Source organism: Pyrgilauda ruficollis, unplaced genomic scaffold (assembly GCF_017590135.1).
Source record: "Pyrgilauda ruficollis isolate IOZ18807 unplaced genomic scaffold, ASM1759013v1 scaffold8, whole genome shotgun sequence".
NCBI lineage: Eukaryota > Metazoa > Chordata > Aves > Passeriformes > Passeridae > Pyrgilauda > Pyrgilauda ruficollis.
In genome coordinates this window covers 3,744,306-3,763,454 of record NW_024529932.1, presented here as the reverse complement: position 1 = coordinate 3,763,454, position 19,149 = coordinate 3,744,306, and the positions used below count along the sequence as shown (strand labels likewise).

Sequence of the window (19,149 nt, the reverse complement as noted above, 5' to 3'; positions counted from 1 at the left end):
AAAAAACCAAAACAAACAACCAAAAAAAGAGTGAATACACACCCTATAAATATTGAAATTGTACATTTAAAATGGTTTGTCTCTCTTTTATGAAAAAAAAAAAGGAATGGAAGAGAGTCTCAGAGTATTGTCTATGCAGCAAGTACAGTCCTGATTAATGCAGTTTTTCTCACCATATTCACTGAAGGTTCTTGGTGGCTGCTCTGCAAAATTTGGGTCGTGTTAGATTTGGATTAGCAATTACAGTGACACCTCTTTGGCATCTAACTCCTAACAGGTCTTCTCATAACCTGCTTCTGATGACCCCTGTGTAACATTGCCATGCCATGCCATGAAACACTAAATAAGCTCAAAAGCAATGTAAAAGGCATCTTCTGTAAAACAAAGATTTCATTTTTCAAGTATGTTTTTGATTATGTAGCAATCTTAGGGAGAAACACTGCATGCCTTTCATAGTCTCCTTACAAAGAGGAGGAAAAGGGTACACCAAGGTTGCATTTGTTCAATACCACGATTCCAGTTTTTTTTGTATTGAAGAGTACATTCACCACAGAGACATGACAATTTAGAAAACAGAAAGCAGCAGATACTTTCAATGCAAATACCTCGTATCTGATCTCTGACATACAACTCAGTGATGTACCAAACGTTGTCTGAGGCTGTGTATCGGCAATCTTCCCTGATGTGGAAGATGCAGAGAAGATGGATGTGACACAACATTGGGATAACGAGCCTCCAGAAGGCCAAATAAATGTGCAAGCATGGAAATAGGCAACTGGAGCTGAACGCTTTTAGCACATCTTGTAAGAGCTGATCACGGCAGTCACTGCAACAAAACAACACTCAGTGAAACAGAGTTAAAACAACATAACAATCACACCTCAAAGCAGCTGCAGCACATCAAGTTGTGCTATGATGCGATGACACTCAAATTCAGCTGATGAACTTGAGAGCAGAGGCATCCCTAGATACGGAATCACTTAATAATACAACTAATAAAATATTCTGAGACCTTCACTATTTTTTTTTCTAAAATCAGTTACAGAAAATACACAAATGGATGCTAGTGAAGAGACAGAAAATCTTCATAGATCAGACCACTAAAATATTACACTTCATATATGCACAATTTTTTTCTGGAGGAGCACTCATTAATACAATCATATCAACCTTAAATATCTGTGTACGGACAAAAATTTCAAATAGACTGAAATAGCAAATTAAACACACACAGAAAGGCATGAAAAAGCCTAAAACGACAGAATGTTTTGAGCACCCCCTAAATTCTCCAAATACCAGAAATCTGCACTAAATACAATATTTTTGTCTTTTGGGGGAATGCTGCTTTCGTACCTGTTGTGTCAGTGAATAATTGTAAAGCTACATCTCTCTACTTCCAGATAGACTCCTGCTGTGTGTTCTCTCTCCTGGATTACATAACCTGCAGAATGCAGATCAAGGACACGACTGATGCTCCTTCTGTAATTAGAGTTCCCTAATTACGCCAACATGGGCTCTATAACAATGACCTGGGTGCAAAGTACCTTGCCCTCTTCTGAGCCCTTACAATCTCTTATGCAGGCAGCAATCACAAGCCACTAGAGAGAAAGAAAGAATATAATTTATTTGTACTTTTATTAAGAAACTCAAAGATATTACTCTGTTCATTTCAAAACTGATGATATCTACAATCTTCCTTATATATCCAACACATTCTTATAGAAGTAGAGAAGTTCCCCAAAGAATATATTTTAGCAAAGACCAAAGAAAGTTCATTACTGCCTCACCACACTCTATCATTAAAGCTGGAAACAATGGATTTCAGGAACCTCTGTATTTATGAAGCTTGTGTTTGTTTGCATGGTAGTTGACTTGCACAGTTCATTTATAGCAATCAATCAAGTGGCAAAGCTGCTGCAAAGTGAACCACCCTTGAATACAGATTATGCAGAATATTAATTCAGTAATAATTGAGTTCTTGGAGGCTCACAGGTAAAGAGACTAATGTATTATACATCCCACATTATGCTGTGAGAGGTTAGAGGTCTTTGAAGCCTTGTAAGACCAAAACCATTAATAGTGCATATTGCATTGTCAAGAGGGAAAAAAAACCCCTGAATTTCTAAGACACAAAAACTTAAGATCAACTCGGACAAATGTGGGGGGAAAATGGAAATCTTACAAAGTAAAGCCACTCTTTGGAAGCAAACAATCAATACCTGCACTGTTTAAACTTTTAGAAAAGCCACAAAAGTATCATCAGTGTAATACTGCAGCCCACAGGTAATTAACATGCACTGAAACGTTTTCTTCCTTTAGAGATAAAGGTAACCAAACAGGTGGTTTCATCGATGAACACAATTTCAAGAAACTGCTCTCAGACAACTTTTAAAAACCCCAAACCAACGACAAAACGAAAACAAAAAACCAAACCCACAGATACCACCAAACCACCACCCTCTTCCACAGGGAACAAACCAGGATGTCCTACCAAGCTTCAAGCTGCTGCTCCAGAGGGATACAGATCTGCGGATCTTACATTAATCTGCCAGCCCCATGCAGATGGCACAGACTGTGGTGGGCGATCTGAAGTGGCCCCAAATCCCTACGTGCTACCACCACCTGAATGCCACCTAAGGAGATCCAATCTGATTTATGACTAAATTCTGAAAACACAACTTGGTTTAACCATTCAGACATGTACCCCAACACCTAAAAGTCACCATTTCTGAGTGAAATGGTGAATGAAAGGCTACAGATACAGTCACCACAATTATGAATATGGCAGGGTCTGAGCTGTTTGTGAAACCTCAAGTTCATTTATTTGCATTACAAAAGAAGAGTGCACTCCAAGTGAAGAATGATCCCAGATCATCCATGGATACTGCAACCAGCTACAGTTTGTATTTGTGATGCTGGACTCCTGCCCTTTGTCAGTCTCACATGTTAGTGCTGAAACTAATCCCACTTTTCTTTCCTTCTGTTTTCCCTCCCACAAGGTGGCGATCCAAGAAATCCCTTGGGCAACTCGGATGTGTATTTTGTGGCAAGGTACAAATTTGTTTTTAAGGGAGAAGAAGTCCAGGAAGAACACTCCCTTCTCTTCTACCTCAGAGAGCAGGGACTTACCAAAAACTATTCCTAGAGAAGCACACCACCCCAAACACGGCTGCCACCCTATGATTTCCCTAACAACAATTCCCTAAGTGAGTAAGATACTTAATGCAGTGTACTCAAACACACCTCTCTGCCCAGGGCTCAGGGCAGCTGGCCTAATACAGCAAGTTCCACGTAGTTGTTTTGTTTTTTTTTTTGAAAACATTATAAGGTACAAAAGGCAGCTGACCGACCATCTGGGCTCCACAAAGGATACAGAATGTATCTTTAGAGAACATAACTTTATTTAATAGAAGTTTTTTGCTCCAATATACAAAATAAGGGACTGCAATCCCAATTGACATTTACATAGTTACACAGCAAATAAATTCCACCATTTACAACAACTGACAACTTTCCCACACTCCTCACTGTATTACAGTCAAGAAAAAATCCTATAATGTTTTACATACCAATCAGTTATATTTCGTATTTCTGTCTCGTTTAATTCTGTTTTAAGTTGCAGTTTCTGACATCAGTTTAATTAAGAACTTACAATTATTTCAGCTGCGCTAAAAGAAAACCGAAATATATAATTTGGAACACTATCTCAAAACCCCTATACAAAATAAAAGTCAGTGTCTTATAAAAATACAAAGCAGGAGTAAAACCAGTGAAACAAGAAAAATGTTTTGAATTTTGTTAAAGTATAAAACATTTATCAACTAGCCTCAGCTTTCAACTACATTAAAACAAAAGAAAAAAAAAAAAACAAAGAAGAAAAAATAAGAAAAAAAGGAAAAAAAGACCAAACAAATTAGCGAAAGGTAATATGACAGTTCTTTTGCAATACTGTACCTTTAGTATGCAAAGAACTTCATCCTTCTAACATGCACCATTATTCAACTGATTTACCCCTAAATCCTTTTTCTATTGAAAGCCAAAAAGATGTTAACATTATTTGAATCCTTTCAGAAAAATCCAATCATATTTTTCTGTACCTCCCACAATATTTAGGCTTTACTTTACAATGCTGGTAGTTTAATCATGATACATAATCTTCTATAAAAGAATTCTAGCCAAACCAAGGCGTTAGAAACTCTGCATCTTACAAAAGCGATTTGTTATAGTATGACAGTTGCTAAATAGCCCAATTTATTTAGTGACCCTGTTAAAGATTTGTTCAACTGAGTGAATAGGTGAAGTCATTTCCTGAGCTAAAAGATACAGGTAAGTAAATAGTCAGTTATAGCAGCAGACAGGAGACATTCTTTTTAAAAGTTGTAAGAGTATCAATAAAATAACTTTAGAAAATTACAGTAATGTAAAAATCACTAGCTGACAAGGGAGTGACAAGGACATCCAAGACCTGATTGCCATAATCTGGAACGCATATCCAATGACCTTCCAGAAATTACATTCAGCTACTGTCAGACAATGTACTCCTAAGTGAAGAATGTCAAATAGTTCACATTTCTTACAGATCAGGTGTTTTGTCAACTTTTAATTCTTAACGCTGTTTCATAAGCCTAAAGCAAGGTAAACTGCTTAATTTAAAAAATTTCCACTATACAGGACTTAAATGTTATTACTTTTACAGGTATGTGGTATCTTCAGTCTCATGAAATTCCAAACCTATTTCTTCTTATTACTCAGACTTAATTTAATGCTTAACAGAAGTTGATCTGCTTTTAGGAGAGGAAATAATGTTCTTAAAATTGTTTACTTCGATCCAAATCATTCTAATTTGCCTAGAGTATGAACCATTAACAAACCATCAAAGAACTACAAAGACTGGTATACCACCACTGCACCAACATTTCTTATTATTTAAGTCTTCTACATAACAGTTTGATCACTTTTTTTACCTGTTAATGGGAAGAGTCTATTCTGATTTTATTTAATAAAGTACCTGAGTTAGATACCAGTTCCTCCAGAAGGAAATCTCTCTTCTGTGTTATAAATTTTTTTCAGATATCGTAGGTGTCGCTTTTGTAATTTTTATTGTCTCTCCTTTAATATTTAAACATAATTAGTTTAAATTCAAATGAATATACAAAATTCCCAATACTTGTTAGAATAAAGGACAATACACAAGATCCTAAGTTACAATAATTTATAAATAAAAAATAAACTATTACAAACCCAATCTTTCCCCATACGGAGATGAAAAGCCATAACCTTGACTGATTGTTCCCGATCACACGTTATAAATAATGTAAGCTTCTCCAGAGAAGCAAAGCATCCTTGCCTCCCTGACACCAGTTCACACCTTCAGTTAAACCACTCCCATCAAGAAGGCAATTGAGTTGGGCCCAGACATAACTTCTTGCTACCATGTTAACCTTCCAAACCTCATTCCTTCAAACTTAAGCACAGGAAACTAACTTCACAGGGAATCCTTTACCTTTTATACACAAAGTCTGTATGAAATACAGATTTCTAACGCTCCTAACTGCACCAGTCTGGCAGCGCAGTGAGAACTGATTCAAAGGCCACTGAAGTCCATGGAAGGCTACAATGGGCTTTGAACTAGGACCACAGAGATGGCATTCCCCAAAGGAAAGCTCCTGCAAGAGTGGCTGCTATCTCTCTTTTTGCTTTTATGGGATGCAGTGGAGATGTGTAGTCAGCATGATACCTGAGCAAATAAAATGAAAATGATACAAACATTTTAAGAACCCCAAACTCTTTTCTTAGTTGTGTGCAAACTGTGCTATTGCCCCTAGAGCTCCCTGCTTTCCTTCTCTTCAGTGCTTGCTCCATTCCAGGAAAGAGAAGATGTGAGACACAAAAATCTCTCTTCACTACAGCTCCCCCTCAGTCCCGAGACTGATAGAAGAGGATGTAGCCAGACTCAGAGTTCTTTGAGATGTCTGATGTCAACCCGTAGAATTCTTCAATAGCTTGTGCATCAATTTTCTGGATGTAAAAACACAAAAAATTGAAGTAGGAATGTCTTGCATAACATCCACATAACATTAGGCTCCACTCTAAAAGTTACTGTCAAACCAAATTAACTTTCACATAATTACATAAAACAATAAAATCCAAATAATTCTTAAACTTGTTATGTCTCAGCTTCCCCTCAGCCATCAACTGCACAGAGGGTAGCAGCTATGTATGTTTTATACATAAATTTTTAAGTGTTGTTGTAAGTATTGCATTAAGTTCCTATGTATTTTAAGTTAAAACCCAATTCACCTATATCATTATTTGCCTTCTTGCCACAGAACAGTTTATTAAACAATGGTGAAAGACAGTGGTCGTAAACAAAAGAGTTTCTTTTAAGTACAAAAGCCTAAATGCAATTCAAAGTGTTGTACAGTCAAACTGTAAGGCACAGCTCTGTGAACACAATTATTGCTCATTTAGACTGGGGTTGAAGCCTCTTTTCATCAGCACACCAGTCATTCCACTTTAAATAATCAGATCCACAAGAGGGGTGCATGTGCTCTGGTTGGGCTTACCTCAACAATATCATCATCAAAAAGCAACCAAAAATCATGACTCTTCACTATTGCAATATAATGTCCTCTGTTAGGGCCACTGTAAAATAAAATTAGGAAAGAACATAAACCATAACACACATATATATTTGGAGATGAATTCCTTTTAATTATTTTTATTGTAGAAAAGCAATACTTAAGAATAATTAAAATGGCTACCACTACAATTTCTGTTTGGATGTGTCTTGTCTTTTTTTTTACTTTCCACTTACATCATCCTCACAATACAGTCTTACTTATTATGCTAAATAAAGGATTACAAGTTCAAATAAGGAATGAGCAGCACAGGCACTGAAAATATAAACGAAATCTTAAACAGAGACAGAGAAGTTAAATCAATAAAGCATTCTGATATTTCATAGAGACAGAACAGATCCCAAACTATTTCTGATCTTCAGAAAGAAAAAAGCCTGTAGAGCTGCTACTCATCTCCAGTCTCTTTATCTGGTCCACTGTAAAGAGAAACTGAATTAAATGGGCAGTTTGGGAGCCTCAAGAAGCTCAGCAATGAGAAGGGCTCCCAATTAAAACTGTAACAATGCTTAGCCTCTTCAGTTGTGGCAGACAAGAAATTTCTCCACGACTATGCCAGAAAAAACAACCCGCCAGGACTTTAGGGTTGTCTTATTTCTCATCAGGTTTCCAGTAAGGAAAAAGCACAATTTCTGAAACAGCTGAACCTTACAACTGCAAGTGCACAACCGAGTTAAAGCAGCTCTGGAGCTGCCGTAACTGGTCAGCAGCACTCCCGTGGCTTTTGTGCCCAGGGCAGGGAGGGAAGGTGCCATCCTGAGGGAGATCACCAACACCATGAAAACAGCACGGGCATCTCCTTCCTGCCCATGGCTCCGAGAACAGAGCAGTCCCCAAGAAGGCAGAAACGATCAAAATGGCCAGGAAGAACTTCCCTCATAATCCAGAACAAGAGTGTCCCAGACAACTACAGCACAAAGGCTTATTTTCCAAAATTGTCCAATTTGAGATCTATTTATCTTAACTATCTCAACTCTTTAGTCATTGTGAAAAGACTGAATAAGTGGAGCAAATTGCCCAAAGAGAAAGTGAAATTAGGATTCCTAGTTATGAAACTGTGACCAGTACAACCTAATCTAATGTCAAAGTCACCCTGCTTTGAGTTTTAGTATTTGACCTTACAACATAAATTATTCTATGATTCTAGATGTCAAATTGTAATTTTCAAGTTTTCAACTTGGGACTTTTATCCACTCAATAAGCAGTTTGTAGAACAAGCTGGTTTTAAGCCTTGAAGCCACAAGAACATGTGTTGAATATAGCAAAATCAAATACAAATCTAACAGTCCTATTTTGAAAAGCAATGAAACAAAATAACCAACAAAACTCATAATATATGGATATATTTCAGAAAATGTTGCTCAAGCCTTAACAAAAAAAACACACCCTAAAGGAAATGCTTTATAAATTAATCCTTCTATAATGCTTTCCTTCCTAATAAAGCTTTTTTCTTTAGAAACTGTTTTGAAATACTATTATACGATAATGTGTGTTTTGTGTTGGTTTTTTTTCAACACAGTTAAGTTCATATAAAGACCTGTAATGTGAAATACATTTACCATGTTTCACAACGATCTCTCAAAGCAACAAGGCCACAATTTCTGTCAAGACTGGTAGCTTTTCCCCACAACACTTTTTTCTTAAATAAGTTTTTTTTAAGAGGTATTTATTTACTATTGATTTATATCAATAAATGATATTTATTGTGTTTTGAGTGCTTTGTGTTGTTCCTTTAAGCACAGTTATGCTCATTAAAAAATCCCTTGCTTAAAGCAGAGTTATTACCTTCCACAATGAACTACCACAGCAACAAGGTCATACATTCTGTCAGGATTGGTGGCATCTCCTGAGGTGTTAAATAAACGAAGCTCTAAAGGAAAAACTACTCTATAAGAGAGTTTTGTGTATCGATGCAGCTGATCCATGTACTTAAATCTCTTCAAATGGAGAGCTAGAATCATAGGCAGCTTTTTTACTTTCATCCTGAAAAAAAGAACAAACCCAAAAAGCCAACAGTGTTTCCAATATTCATCCTAAACATTCAGTCGGTATCAGCAAACAAGAAACTTGTTTTACTGAAGTCTTTAAAAACCTTTGCAAGCATTAAAAGAAACCAAAGCAATCAGCTGTTTAAAAGTATCTTGTGTTGCTAAACAAAAGGAAGATTTTTAACTAAAAGAGAGAGAGAACCGAAAATGTATTTAAAACAGTAAGATATAGAATAGAAAAGCAGCTGTGATGAGCTCATATAATAATTTAGACATAAAGATCACATAGCACAGAATTCAATTTTTAAGTTTATCTACCCATAGCTTTCCAGAGTTCCAAAAGCAAAACCTAGATCCCACTTGATGTACAGTGCAGGTTTTGCAACAGAGCTATTTCAGAGGTCCTGTTCCAGCTGAATTTCCCAGTAAACCAGCCAAGTCAAACAAGATCTTTAAAATAAGCTTTGTTACACCACTTTGTCACATAAGTGTTACTCCAAGTTTTCCTAGCCATTCATTTCCAAGGCATTCATTTAAAATTTCCAAGGGATACAGCCCACTGTTATGCACCTACCTCCTGCTATCCAAACAAGATAAGGCTGAGCTCTGGCACAAAAATTTCATACAAATGTTGCAGCAATGTTTTACAGCAGTCAAAGCCAGAAAGTGACCTAGTTCTACTGAGGGCTCAGTCAGACTCCTTTCCCCAGCACGAGGAGGTATTGAGATCTCACACCAGTGCCTACAAATCCTCCTCAGCCAACCATAGCTGGCCTGGCAGCAAACACAGACTTCCAAATCTTTGGGCAATGAATCTGCCCATCCTAAGAGAACAACCAAACCAGAGCGCTCTGCTTCTTGGCACAGCCACGTGCCTTAGATCAGCACAGTGCTGACTTTTCAAACTTTCAGCCCCAAAAGGCAGCTCAAAAGAATCTGCAATACAGCCCAGGCTTCAGACATGTCTATTAAGACTACACTTTCAGAATGCCAGGAAATTTGTAAAGGACAACCCGTTTTCAAAAGACAGGGGGCTGTGGACAAATTCCTTGGTAACTCACCGGCCCACAAGGGAACTAGGACATGAAAACAGCTGGAGCAGGGCAGAAAGCTGACAGAAGCAACTATTTTTTAGGGTAAGTTACATTTTTATTATATTATGGCTACAATTTCTGCTCTCTTTTCAAAACTAAGTCCTCTCCTTATGATGTAACCGTGTTTGGTAATTGGAGCTCTTTGAATGGTGAAGAAATTTGGTACACCATCTTTGCTAGCTGAGTAGTCCCCATCACAAATAAACTGTTTTATAGAGATGGAAGAAAAATATGACTGCAGTGAAACTGAACTTATGCCCCACGTAAAACCCAAAATATAAGCAATCAAAGCTGTGTTTTGCCATGGAAGTGCCTACAGTATAGATTTACATCAACCCGATTTATATTGGTCATGGCTCACATTACCTTCCACACAGAAAAAGAGCTCAGGCAACAGAAAGCAGGCCTGGATTCACAACCTCTAGCAGACGCCAATTAGTAAGCTTAGGCAATGTGTGAAGGCAGACTTGGCAGATGAGATATGCAAAAGCTGTGTGTGCAATCTATGGCAAACCAAACAACCAGCAGCAGTGGTCTAACCAGTAGAGCACGTCAGAGCTCCCATTCCTTCAGCCAAATACCTTCTCAGATAATAAATAACCACACAGTACACAAACTGACAGGTTTTTCAAAGGTGTAAACAAGACTAGAATTATTAGGCAGACAAGAATTGATTTTAAACAAACATAATGGTTTTCAGGCTTCCACAGAGCTTCTGATGATTTTCAGGAGCACTGTCAAGCAGTTTAGCACAACTAATCAAAACTAATTAATTAAAACTAATTAATTAAAACTAATCTTAAACACGCTTAAGAAATCAGAAACTCAGTTAACAACAATAGTTACAAAAAGTGCTATCAAACTGAATCTTTCAACAACTGTAAAAATTATTTCATTTTCAAAACAAAACTAAGTTTAAGAAGTCACAAGCAATCAATGACTTCATCATTGCCAATTACTTTTGATTAGTCCCCAACAGTTTAACTTGTCTTTTTAACTTGTATTTGGTCTTCAGACTATTCATTTTCTCATTTGTAAAATAAATAATGATCAAAGGAGTCCCAAAATGCTTTATATGGATTCTCACTACTCATGGAAAGAGACACATTGAATTATAGCAAGAGGAATGAAGGCAAGTTACTTTTAAGTGGAAGAAGAGTAGAAAAATGAAGGGGAAAAGGGTGTTCTCTCCTTTACACACACACACAGAAGTACCAGAGTATTTTCACGGAATGCATGAGTTATTTGTCTCCTTCCCCAGCTGTGCTGTACCTTTTATGTGCTTCTTGCTTACTGCGACACTCTTCACAGTAATACTTGTATTCACTGCACAGAGTTTCTGTGTTGCTGAAACCCCTGAGTAAAAAAAAAAATTTTTTATATTAAATATCCATATAAATGTACAATATCATCATCACTTAATACACTCCAATCTACATAAGACAGAACTGGCAGCTTATTTCCTGCTTTCTGGGTAACAGGTAAAGGCAAATCACAAAAATTTGGACTTTTGTGCCTACCTTAAACAGTGAGTGATTGAAGTATTCTGCTCCACGTCAACTGAAAGGTCTAGGAAGTCTTCATCCTTGCTGCTTACCTGCATAAAAAAAAAGACCCAACAGAACATAGTTAAGACAAATAATACTAATTTGCCTCTACTTTTCAGTATCACTTTCTATTGACAGAATGTATCTTTTACCCCCTAATATCCTTTTAAGAATTTGTGCAAGTGGATTTTTTTATTTCAGAGATTTGCTGTATTTTCTGATTTTTTTTTCAGGAAGGGTGAAGTGTGTGTGAGTCTCTGGGTGTATATAATGGCAGTTGTCATGATGCTGTGATTTCAGATCAATTATATTAATGCCAAGGTTCTTCTACACCTCAGATTTTTCAAAAGAACAGAATCACTGTGATTCTTTTGCTTAGTGCTCTCACTTCTGTTCTTCTCTGACTCCCTTGAACTGAAAGTTATGTATTTGCATGCCACAGTGTACCAAATAAACAGCAAAAATATTTTGAAGCCTCTTCCAGGCTAGACTCATACTCTTAAAGGAGCAGCAGACAGTAAATTTGGCAAATGAGAGTTTGGAGCTTGGTCTGACAGAGGCAGAATAGTAGCCAATTCTCACAAAAATGCAAGAGTAACAAGAAAGTAAAATAGAACATTATAGAAGCAGAAAATAAATTCCACCACAAATCCTGACAAATGATGAGAAAATCCACAGCTGCCCTGAAAACCAATTATGCTAATGAAGTTTTAAAAACCACTTATGTGCAACCTTAACTTCTGCCTGCTAGTGTGTCCTCTCTGTATTTAAAGATACTCAGACACTCATGACAATGGTCTCTGCCTAGATACAGAACTAAATCCTTTTAGGAAAGATACCTGCCTGCAGTTTCTTGACTGAATGCAGGAAAAGTGAAATGGCTACAGAAAAATAATCTAAGTTGATCTTTTGAACATATGAGATTTATGGTCCCTTTTCAACTCAGAATGGAAAAAAAAAAGTGGAAAGTTGCTCTCTGATAATCAAGAGATGAGAAACACACAGCTCCTAAAGAGAGTGTACATGGGGAAAAAAAGAAAAAAGCAGATGGTCGAGACAACCATATTTGAGCACTAAAAACACAGGACAAATCCAAACACCCAGGAAATTAAGCTGAAAGCTTCTGCTAATACCTGTGAGAAGACTGGGCTCCCACTGTTCTGCCCCTCGTCTTTCCAAGAGTTAAGTGTGCATGTCAAAAAAGCCACTATGTCAGTACACATCACTTCAACTGCAATATTCAGATGCTCAAGTACAGTGTTTATACTTTTAGAGAGATCACAGAACACATAAGGAAAACTTCCAAAATGTTCAGAGTGGGGAAAAAAAAGCCACTTGCATCTTCAGCGTGCTGCACACTTCCTGTATTCAGGGATGTATCATGATTTAGTTGTGTGGTCAATTTTTCAAAATATCCCCTTGCAAATCACTCTTGGAATTATCAGACCTGCATTTATAACACGAAGAACTCTGGTAGAAATCATTTTAAGTGGGGATTAAGAATGACTCAGGAAAAAGAAAAAATCAGTTCTAGAAAATACTCTGCTGCTGCAGTCTTCAGCTAGGACAGCTGGAATTAGGGAGTCATGTGATCAGTGTTATTCAGACATGCAATTAGATAATTCTTCCTCTTTGGGTCTAATCAAAGAAAATTACGTGAAACAATACAGATTTCACAGGCAGCTTTATCCCACACAAAAGCTGTAGGGGCAATGGAGAGGAGGGAAGGGATGTGTTCTACTTGGTTAAAAAGAGACTGGTACCAAAACCAGAAGTTTGTAAAACAATTTCCATTCTCTGTGATAATATGGCCTTAAAACACCTCACTCAGGTTACACAGCCCACTGTGCGCTTAGGATCGTGAGGAACCATTAAATTAATTGCATTAATTGCATTTATTGCAAGAATAGCCAATGGATTTTTTTCCATTTATGTTGGCAATTTATAAATTGCTATTCTTAATTTTTAAGATTCTGTGAGCCTTAGTATTTGAACAAATTTTTCTAACATGAACTCATACCATTTTAATTAAAAAAAGAAAAATAAATTAAAAGCCACTCTGGAGTCTAACAAGCCTCACCCCCTTTTGTAAAGGTTCTGTTTCAAATAAACATCACTAAGCTTCTCAGACTACAATCAGCAATGCTATATATTTCAATCATCTACAGAATGAAAAAAAGATGGGCATGATCAGAAAACCTCAGCACTTGCAGAATCGAGCCCTGATGTGTTCAAAAAGCTGTCTGAGTGCTCCTAACAGGAATATCTGAGTAATAGTGAGGACTTGGGATGTTCCAGTGCTCTGGCTGAAGAGGATGGTGAGCTGTTCCCGCGTCAAGGACATCATCTGCACCCACACAGCTCAGCTGTGCTCTGGTGACCAAAGCTGCACAGAACACAAAGCTCACAAGGCTGACACTCACAGAATCCACTATTTCTTACACTTGGGAATTTCTCTGGCAATGTGAATCTGCTCACTGGCAAAAGAGCTCTTGCAGCTACAGACTGCCATGCGTGCTAAAACAGAAAGCAGTTTTCACAGAAGCTGAAACAAAGTGTGTGATTTATCTTGGTTAAAAAAAAAAAAAAAAAGAGAAAATTGAGCAGAGCTAAGGGCTCTGTAGTACTCATGTGAGAGAGAACACTGGGATTTTCCTTATTGCCTTCTCTCAGTCCAAAGCAGAACTGAGCCAAAGAATTTTATGCCTCGTAGAGTCATTTGAAGCCAAGAGCAAGATCATCACCTGGAGTCTGATACAGTGGTTTTGACAATTTCCTGTATTTCTCTGTAGAAGTACTGGGCACATTTAGCTGTTCAAATTTAATATTAATGAAGCCAATTATAATACTTTCTGGTTTACTGTTATCCTTCCTTAAACTATGAGACAAATCTGTAAAACCAATTAACTTCTAGTTAATTTCTATAAATTAGCCATAAAATTTACATTCACCTCATTATTCTGCCTCTGTCAAGGAAGGGTGAAAGCATTATAAAGAGAAACCACATTAAAAACATGTAAAGACAACTTACAATCCTTTTGTAACATATTCATTTATTAAAGTGGCTTGATTCACAAGACAAATCTTTGTTAAAGAATCATATCTATGTTCCTTATACTCCACTGTCCACACTTAAACTGAACTTAAACTATCTTCAGATAGTTCCATTTTTATCTTTAAGTTGGGCTAAAGAAACAGTGCATCTGGAAGGATGCTCTTTTCCACAGCCAGGACAACCAAAATCAGAATAAAATTTTGCTCATTTTAGGAACATTGAGGAGTTTATTCCAACTAGAAGATAATGACTGTCACTTTCAGCAAAGATCTATGTTATGCTTTACATTTAAATATGCAATAATTTTCCAGTACAAATTAAAAATATACTAGGGCTATTGTCTTGTCATTAAGAAACAGTAATTCATCCACTATTGTAATCTTGTACATGAGCTATTTCCAAGTACTCCTAACATTTTAACTTATATTTCTAAACACAGAAAGAATCTAAATGCCAACAGCTTCTAATAAGCATCAAAACAACCATATATACTCAGTATTTTTAGAAATAAGACACTATTCACAGTAGTGTTACCAATTTAATGTCCAAATGTGTTTCTAAGTGCTCATTTCCAGGTCACTGTGTTTTAGACACAAGCTGATATACTAAAAAGACAAACTGATAAAAGAGTTTCCAGATTACTTTGATTATTGTCTTGTTCAGCAATAGCTGAATATTTCTATTAGCTATAGCTAATAGAAAAAAAAAAACCTAAGCAGTGTTAGTAGAATTCTCAAAATTCTGACAGATCTGATAGCTAATAAAATATGCTGGCAAAGAGCATATCCATGTTTTAAAATTGCATTAAGGATGGTACCCAGATCAAAATCCTGACAGCAGTAATTCATAATGCCACAGTAAGGAAAGGTAATGATACCAGTTGTGTCAAAAGACTTAGGCTAAACTCATGTTTCAAGGGAAAAAAAAAGGAACAGCTCAAGAACTAGAAGAGAAACAACTGACAGTTGCCAAGAAATACTTATTAGGGAGGGGAAATCTGCCAGAAAAAAAGATGGTAGCGTGGAATGAGCACCTAAATTACTCATAGTCTGCAGTTACATTATACATGACATTATGAAGCTCTTTTCTTTGAAATAAGAGATGGGTATTTCTAGAAGACTGAGAAAATGACAAATATACAGATTTGATTAATTCCTCCCTTCCAACGTCATGCTGACATATCTGCATTACCTAATTAAGTTAAAGAAAATTGGCATGAAGTTATACAAAAACCACAGTCATTTAGCTTTTTCACAATCTCTAAGGAATAGACCATGACAGAATTACTGTAATTTTCAAATTGTGCTGCTTTTACTCTTTCTCAAGCTGGTAAAATCCAATTTTAAGTTTTTATGAAATACATTCTTTCTCTTACTGTAGAACCTTATTTTTGAGAACTTCTCAAAAATATTTTAGTATAGCATACTCAGAGAAAGCTTATTTCTCAGGGTGTAGTATTGGAAGAATTCCTGTGGACAGACATTTAGGGAAGGATTAATTTTCATGAACATGAAGGCATGTTATTTGAGAATCCCGATTTACTATCAAAGTGCCAAAAGCCAACCATTAGTGTTTTGATTTCAATGGCTTTAAATTTAAAAACTGGGAATCCATGGAAACTGATTGATAATACTTAATTATGAGATGTATCAGTAAGCATGACATTAAGTTATTTAGACGTGAAATTTGAGAAGAACCTCACACCCTTAAATCACAGAGTTTATTCTGTTTAAGAATACACCACTTTAAGATTTTCTAAATTTTGAAGGTGATTATGATCACACTGATAAAACATCCAACTGGGCATTTTCCTAATATTGACCAAATGTCTCTTCCTACAATTCATGCATCAACTGCTGAAATGTTCTTACTAACAAAGAAAAAACCACAAATATTCACACAAACACAAAGATCACTGAAGAAAGAAACTAATATCTTGGTCTGCTGGGATAAAGGAACCGTGAAGCACGCAGCTCTGAAACATGGCAGCATTTGCGTTTACAAAGCGCATGAGAACTTACAGTTTCACAGGTGAGACACCTGGTTTCGTTAGTCAATGTTCCCTGGAAGATCTCGTGCACCCAGGTGGGCTCTGGCGGGCTGTTGCTCTCACTGTCCACGCTGCCATTGGGCAGGCGCCCGTTCTGCTTCTCCTGCTTCCTCTCCTCTTGCAAGATGTCCGCGATGGTGTTCAAAAGGTAGTTCAGGAACTCGTGTGCGTCCTGCTGCATGTAGTTATCAAAAAGCTCTGCGAGATAAAACAGAAGGCTGACTAACTGATCAGTTAGTGCTGCACTACAAAAAGGTTTTTTAGAGAGTCAGATTTCAAAACCAGTCCTTGATTTCACATCTTGAATCATTCACGGCAATACGACACCAACCCAAAATGCCTACTTGATAAACTAAGCCAAAAAAACAGGGGGTGGGAAGACGGGACAGCAAGTCAGCTTGCACTGACAGAAATCACTCAGCTGATGGGAATTACCTGCAAAATGAACCACACTGCAAGAAAACCAGGGCACAATTCAATGGGCTAAGCACAGGTGTATGTGGAGCGCCACCCAAACTGGTACAGGTCATTCTGCCCAGCCTCCAGATGCCACTGGATCTCCTACAGGGTCTATGCTATCTCTGCCAAGCTTAGGTCAATGTCTTGGATAACACAGATTCAGTCAGTGACTTCTTTTCTCTCTGCCCAGGAACTGCTGAGAGGAAATTTACCTGCCTATTTAAACAGCATTCTATATCCCCAGGTAATATAATACAAATCTTTTAATGTGCAACTACTTCATTTTGCTGGCAGTCCAAGAATGTTCTAATAGACAGGTCTTCAGTGTACACGAGTGGATAGATGAATGAAAAAGATACTCAGTGAAGTTCAAGTTTTGAAATGCATACAGGCATTCCAGGGAAGCTTTACAGCCATTCACCTGACAGCATCCAGGAATAAACTTCAAATAGCAAAAAAAGGTCCAGGGTTATTAGGTAAGTAGGGAAACCCTGATGCTAATCTAGGTCATTTGGAGAGGTTAAGTAGTGCAATAGGTCAAGCAAGAGTAGGAACCATGTAGTTTATTTAATGAACTACTACACTATTTTTGAGACAATTGAGTTCAATCTAGCCAATTGCAAGGTCTTTATTTAATCAAGTAAATCAAGGCAGAGCAAGAGCTACAAGTCCCTTGAGGTAAAAAGCTTCAGAGGTTCTTCACAGTGTAGTTAGTACCACAGGCCTGTCAGGGCTGTGTGCCCAGTCAGTAATAAGCATTAACCACACCAAAGTGAAAGCTACAGATTGTTCATTTTACAATTAGAAGAACTTTATGCAAATGTAACAGCACATCTCCAGCTGACTCCAAGCCAGCAGCTGCTTCCCAGGCAATTAAACTTTAAGGTCACTGATAGAGAAACATAGAATTGCTTGGATTAGAAGGGATCTTAAAAATCATTGAGTTCCAACTCCCCTGTTCTGGACAAGGACACCTTCCAACAAGACCAGGTTGCTCAAAGCATCATCCAACCTGGCCGTGAACACTTCCAGGGATGGGACATCCACAGCTTCTCTGGGCAACCTATTCCAGGGCCTCACCACCACCACAGTTGATAATTTCTTCCTAATATCTAATCTAAACCTGGCCTCTTTCAGTTTAAAGCCATTCCCCCTTGTCCTGTCACTACACAGCTTGTGAAAAGCTCCTCTCCAGTTCAGAGATGTGTAATACATGCATGTTGTATTCAGACACTGCAAATAAAGATGGAGCTGCAGCTTTGAAGTCTGGAATACATAAGACAGTGTCCTCAGTTATCACCATGGTATAGCTGGATACTGACTGAAAAGACTCTAGATTGGTATTGCACACTTACCTGGTTCTTAAATTAACTCTTATTTAAGGCTCAAAATTATACACCCTTCCAATAAGCACTTAATAGCATATATGATACCCATGTAATTGCAGCCTGAATTTATTTGTACAAAAGTACAAATTTGTAGCCATTTGTTTGTACAAAAGGTGAGAGTATCATCATTAAAAGAGGCCTAAAAGTACAAGGGCTGAACTTGCCCATCTGACTTCTCTACTGAAGATTTTCCAATGGCCTTGCTCGGGGTAGAATTTTAGTGGCATGACATAATTACACATTACAAAGAACACTTTCTATAATGAACTTAATGGCTCCTGTGGTTTGCTTTCTGCTTTCCATCTGAACGACTCTCTGCATTTGTTATAATGAACTGTTTCTGTAAATGTATCAAACACAAGCACACTTACCCGAGTATACGTGCCAAAGAAGGGAATGAGTTTTCTACTCTGCACAGGCAAGTGATTGTACAGCACCCAAGAGCTTTTTTTTAGCAATATCATTACAGCTCATGGAGTGCATTTGCTGGAAGAGGCATGTCAAACTAAGAATGTCATCATAATATTTTATTTCTTGTTTTTACTATGGAGATAGTCATCATTCAAATGCTTTTTCAGTCTGTATTAATGGTCTTTGAAAAGACTGCAACAGTATGAACACATCTATTGCAGAAGTGTTAAGTATGGTACCTCATACAGTTTATTTAAATATAGTAATTAATTCTTAAGGAAAAAAGTTGTGTTTTTATAAAAATGTATCCAAATTGAGTAGCAGATTAAAAGGCTTCATTTATATTTTAACATAAAATAATTTTCTAGAACAGTCTGGAGAATTAGTCCTGCAGACAAGAAACAAAAAATGTGAAAAATCCCTACAAATCTCTTGAAATTTAGGATAACAATGACATTTAAAAAACAATTTGCCAAAACTACTTAGTGATTTTAAAAGCAGGTCAAGTTACATATTGCA

General features: G+C 37.1%; 1 protein-coding gene across 3 annotated transcripts in view; it reads right to left on the bottom strand.

Moving 5' to 3' along the window:
• Positions 1-3,379: 3,379 nt before the first annotated feature.
• The window catches only part of USP12 (ubiquitin specific peptidase 12), a 32,795-nt gene continuing 17,025 nt past the window's right edge, over positions 3,380-19,149 (bottom strand). For all 3 annotated transcript variants that reach the window (XM_041487410.1, XM_041487411.1, XM_041487412.1), the window contains 6 exons: positions 16,344-16,570; positions 11,241-11,317; positions 10,993-11,076; positions 8,424-8,621; positions 6,567-6,645; positions 3,380-6,018 (listed from right to left, as the gene is read on the bottom strand). In XM_041487410.1, coding sequence (XP_041343344.1) covers positions 5,917-6,018; positions 6,567-6,645; positions 8,424-8,621; positions 10,993-11,076; positions 11,241-11,317; positions 16,344-16,570 — 767 coding nt within the window. In that variant the 3' untranslated portion in view covers positions 3,380-5,916. The remainder of the gene's footprint in view (positions 6,019-6,566; positions 6,646-8,423; positions 8,622-10,992; positions 11,077-11,240; positions 11,318-16,343; positions 16,571-19,149) is intronic.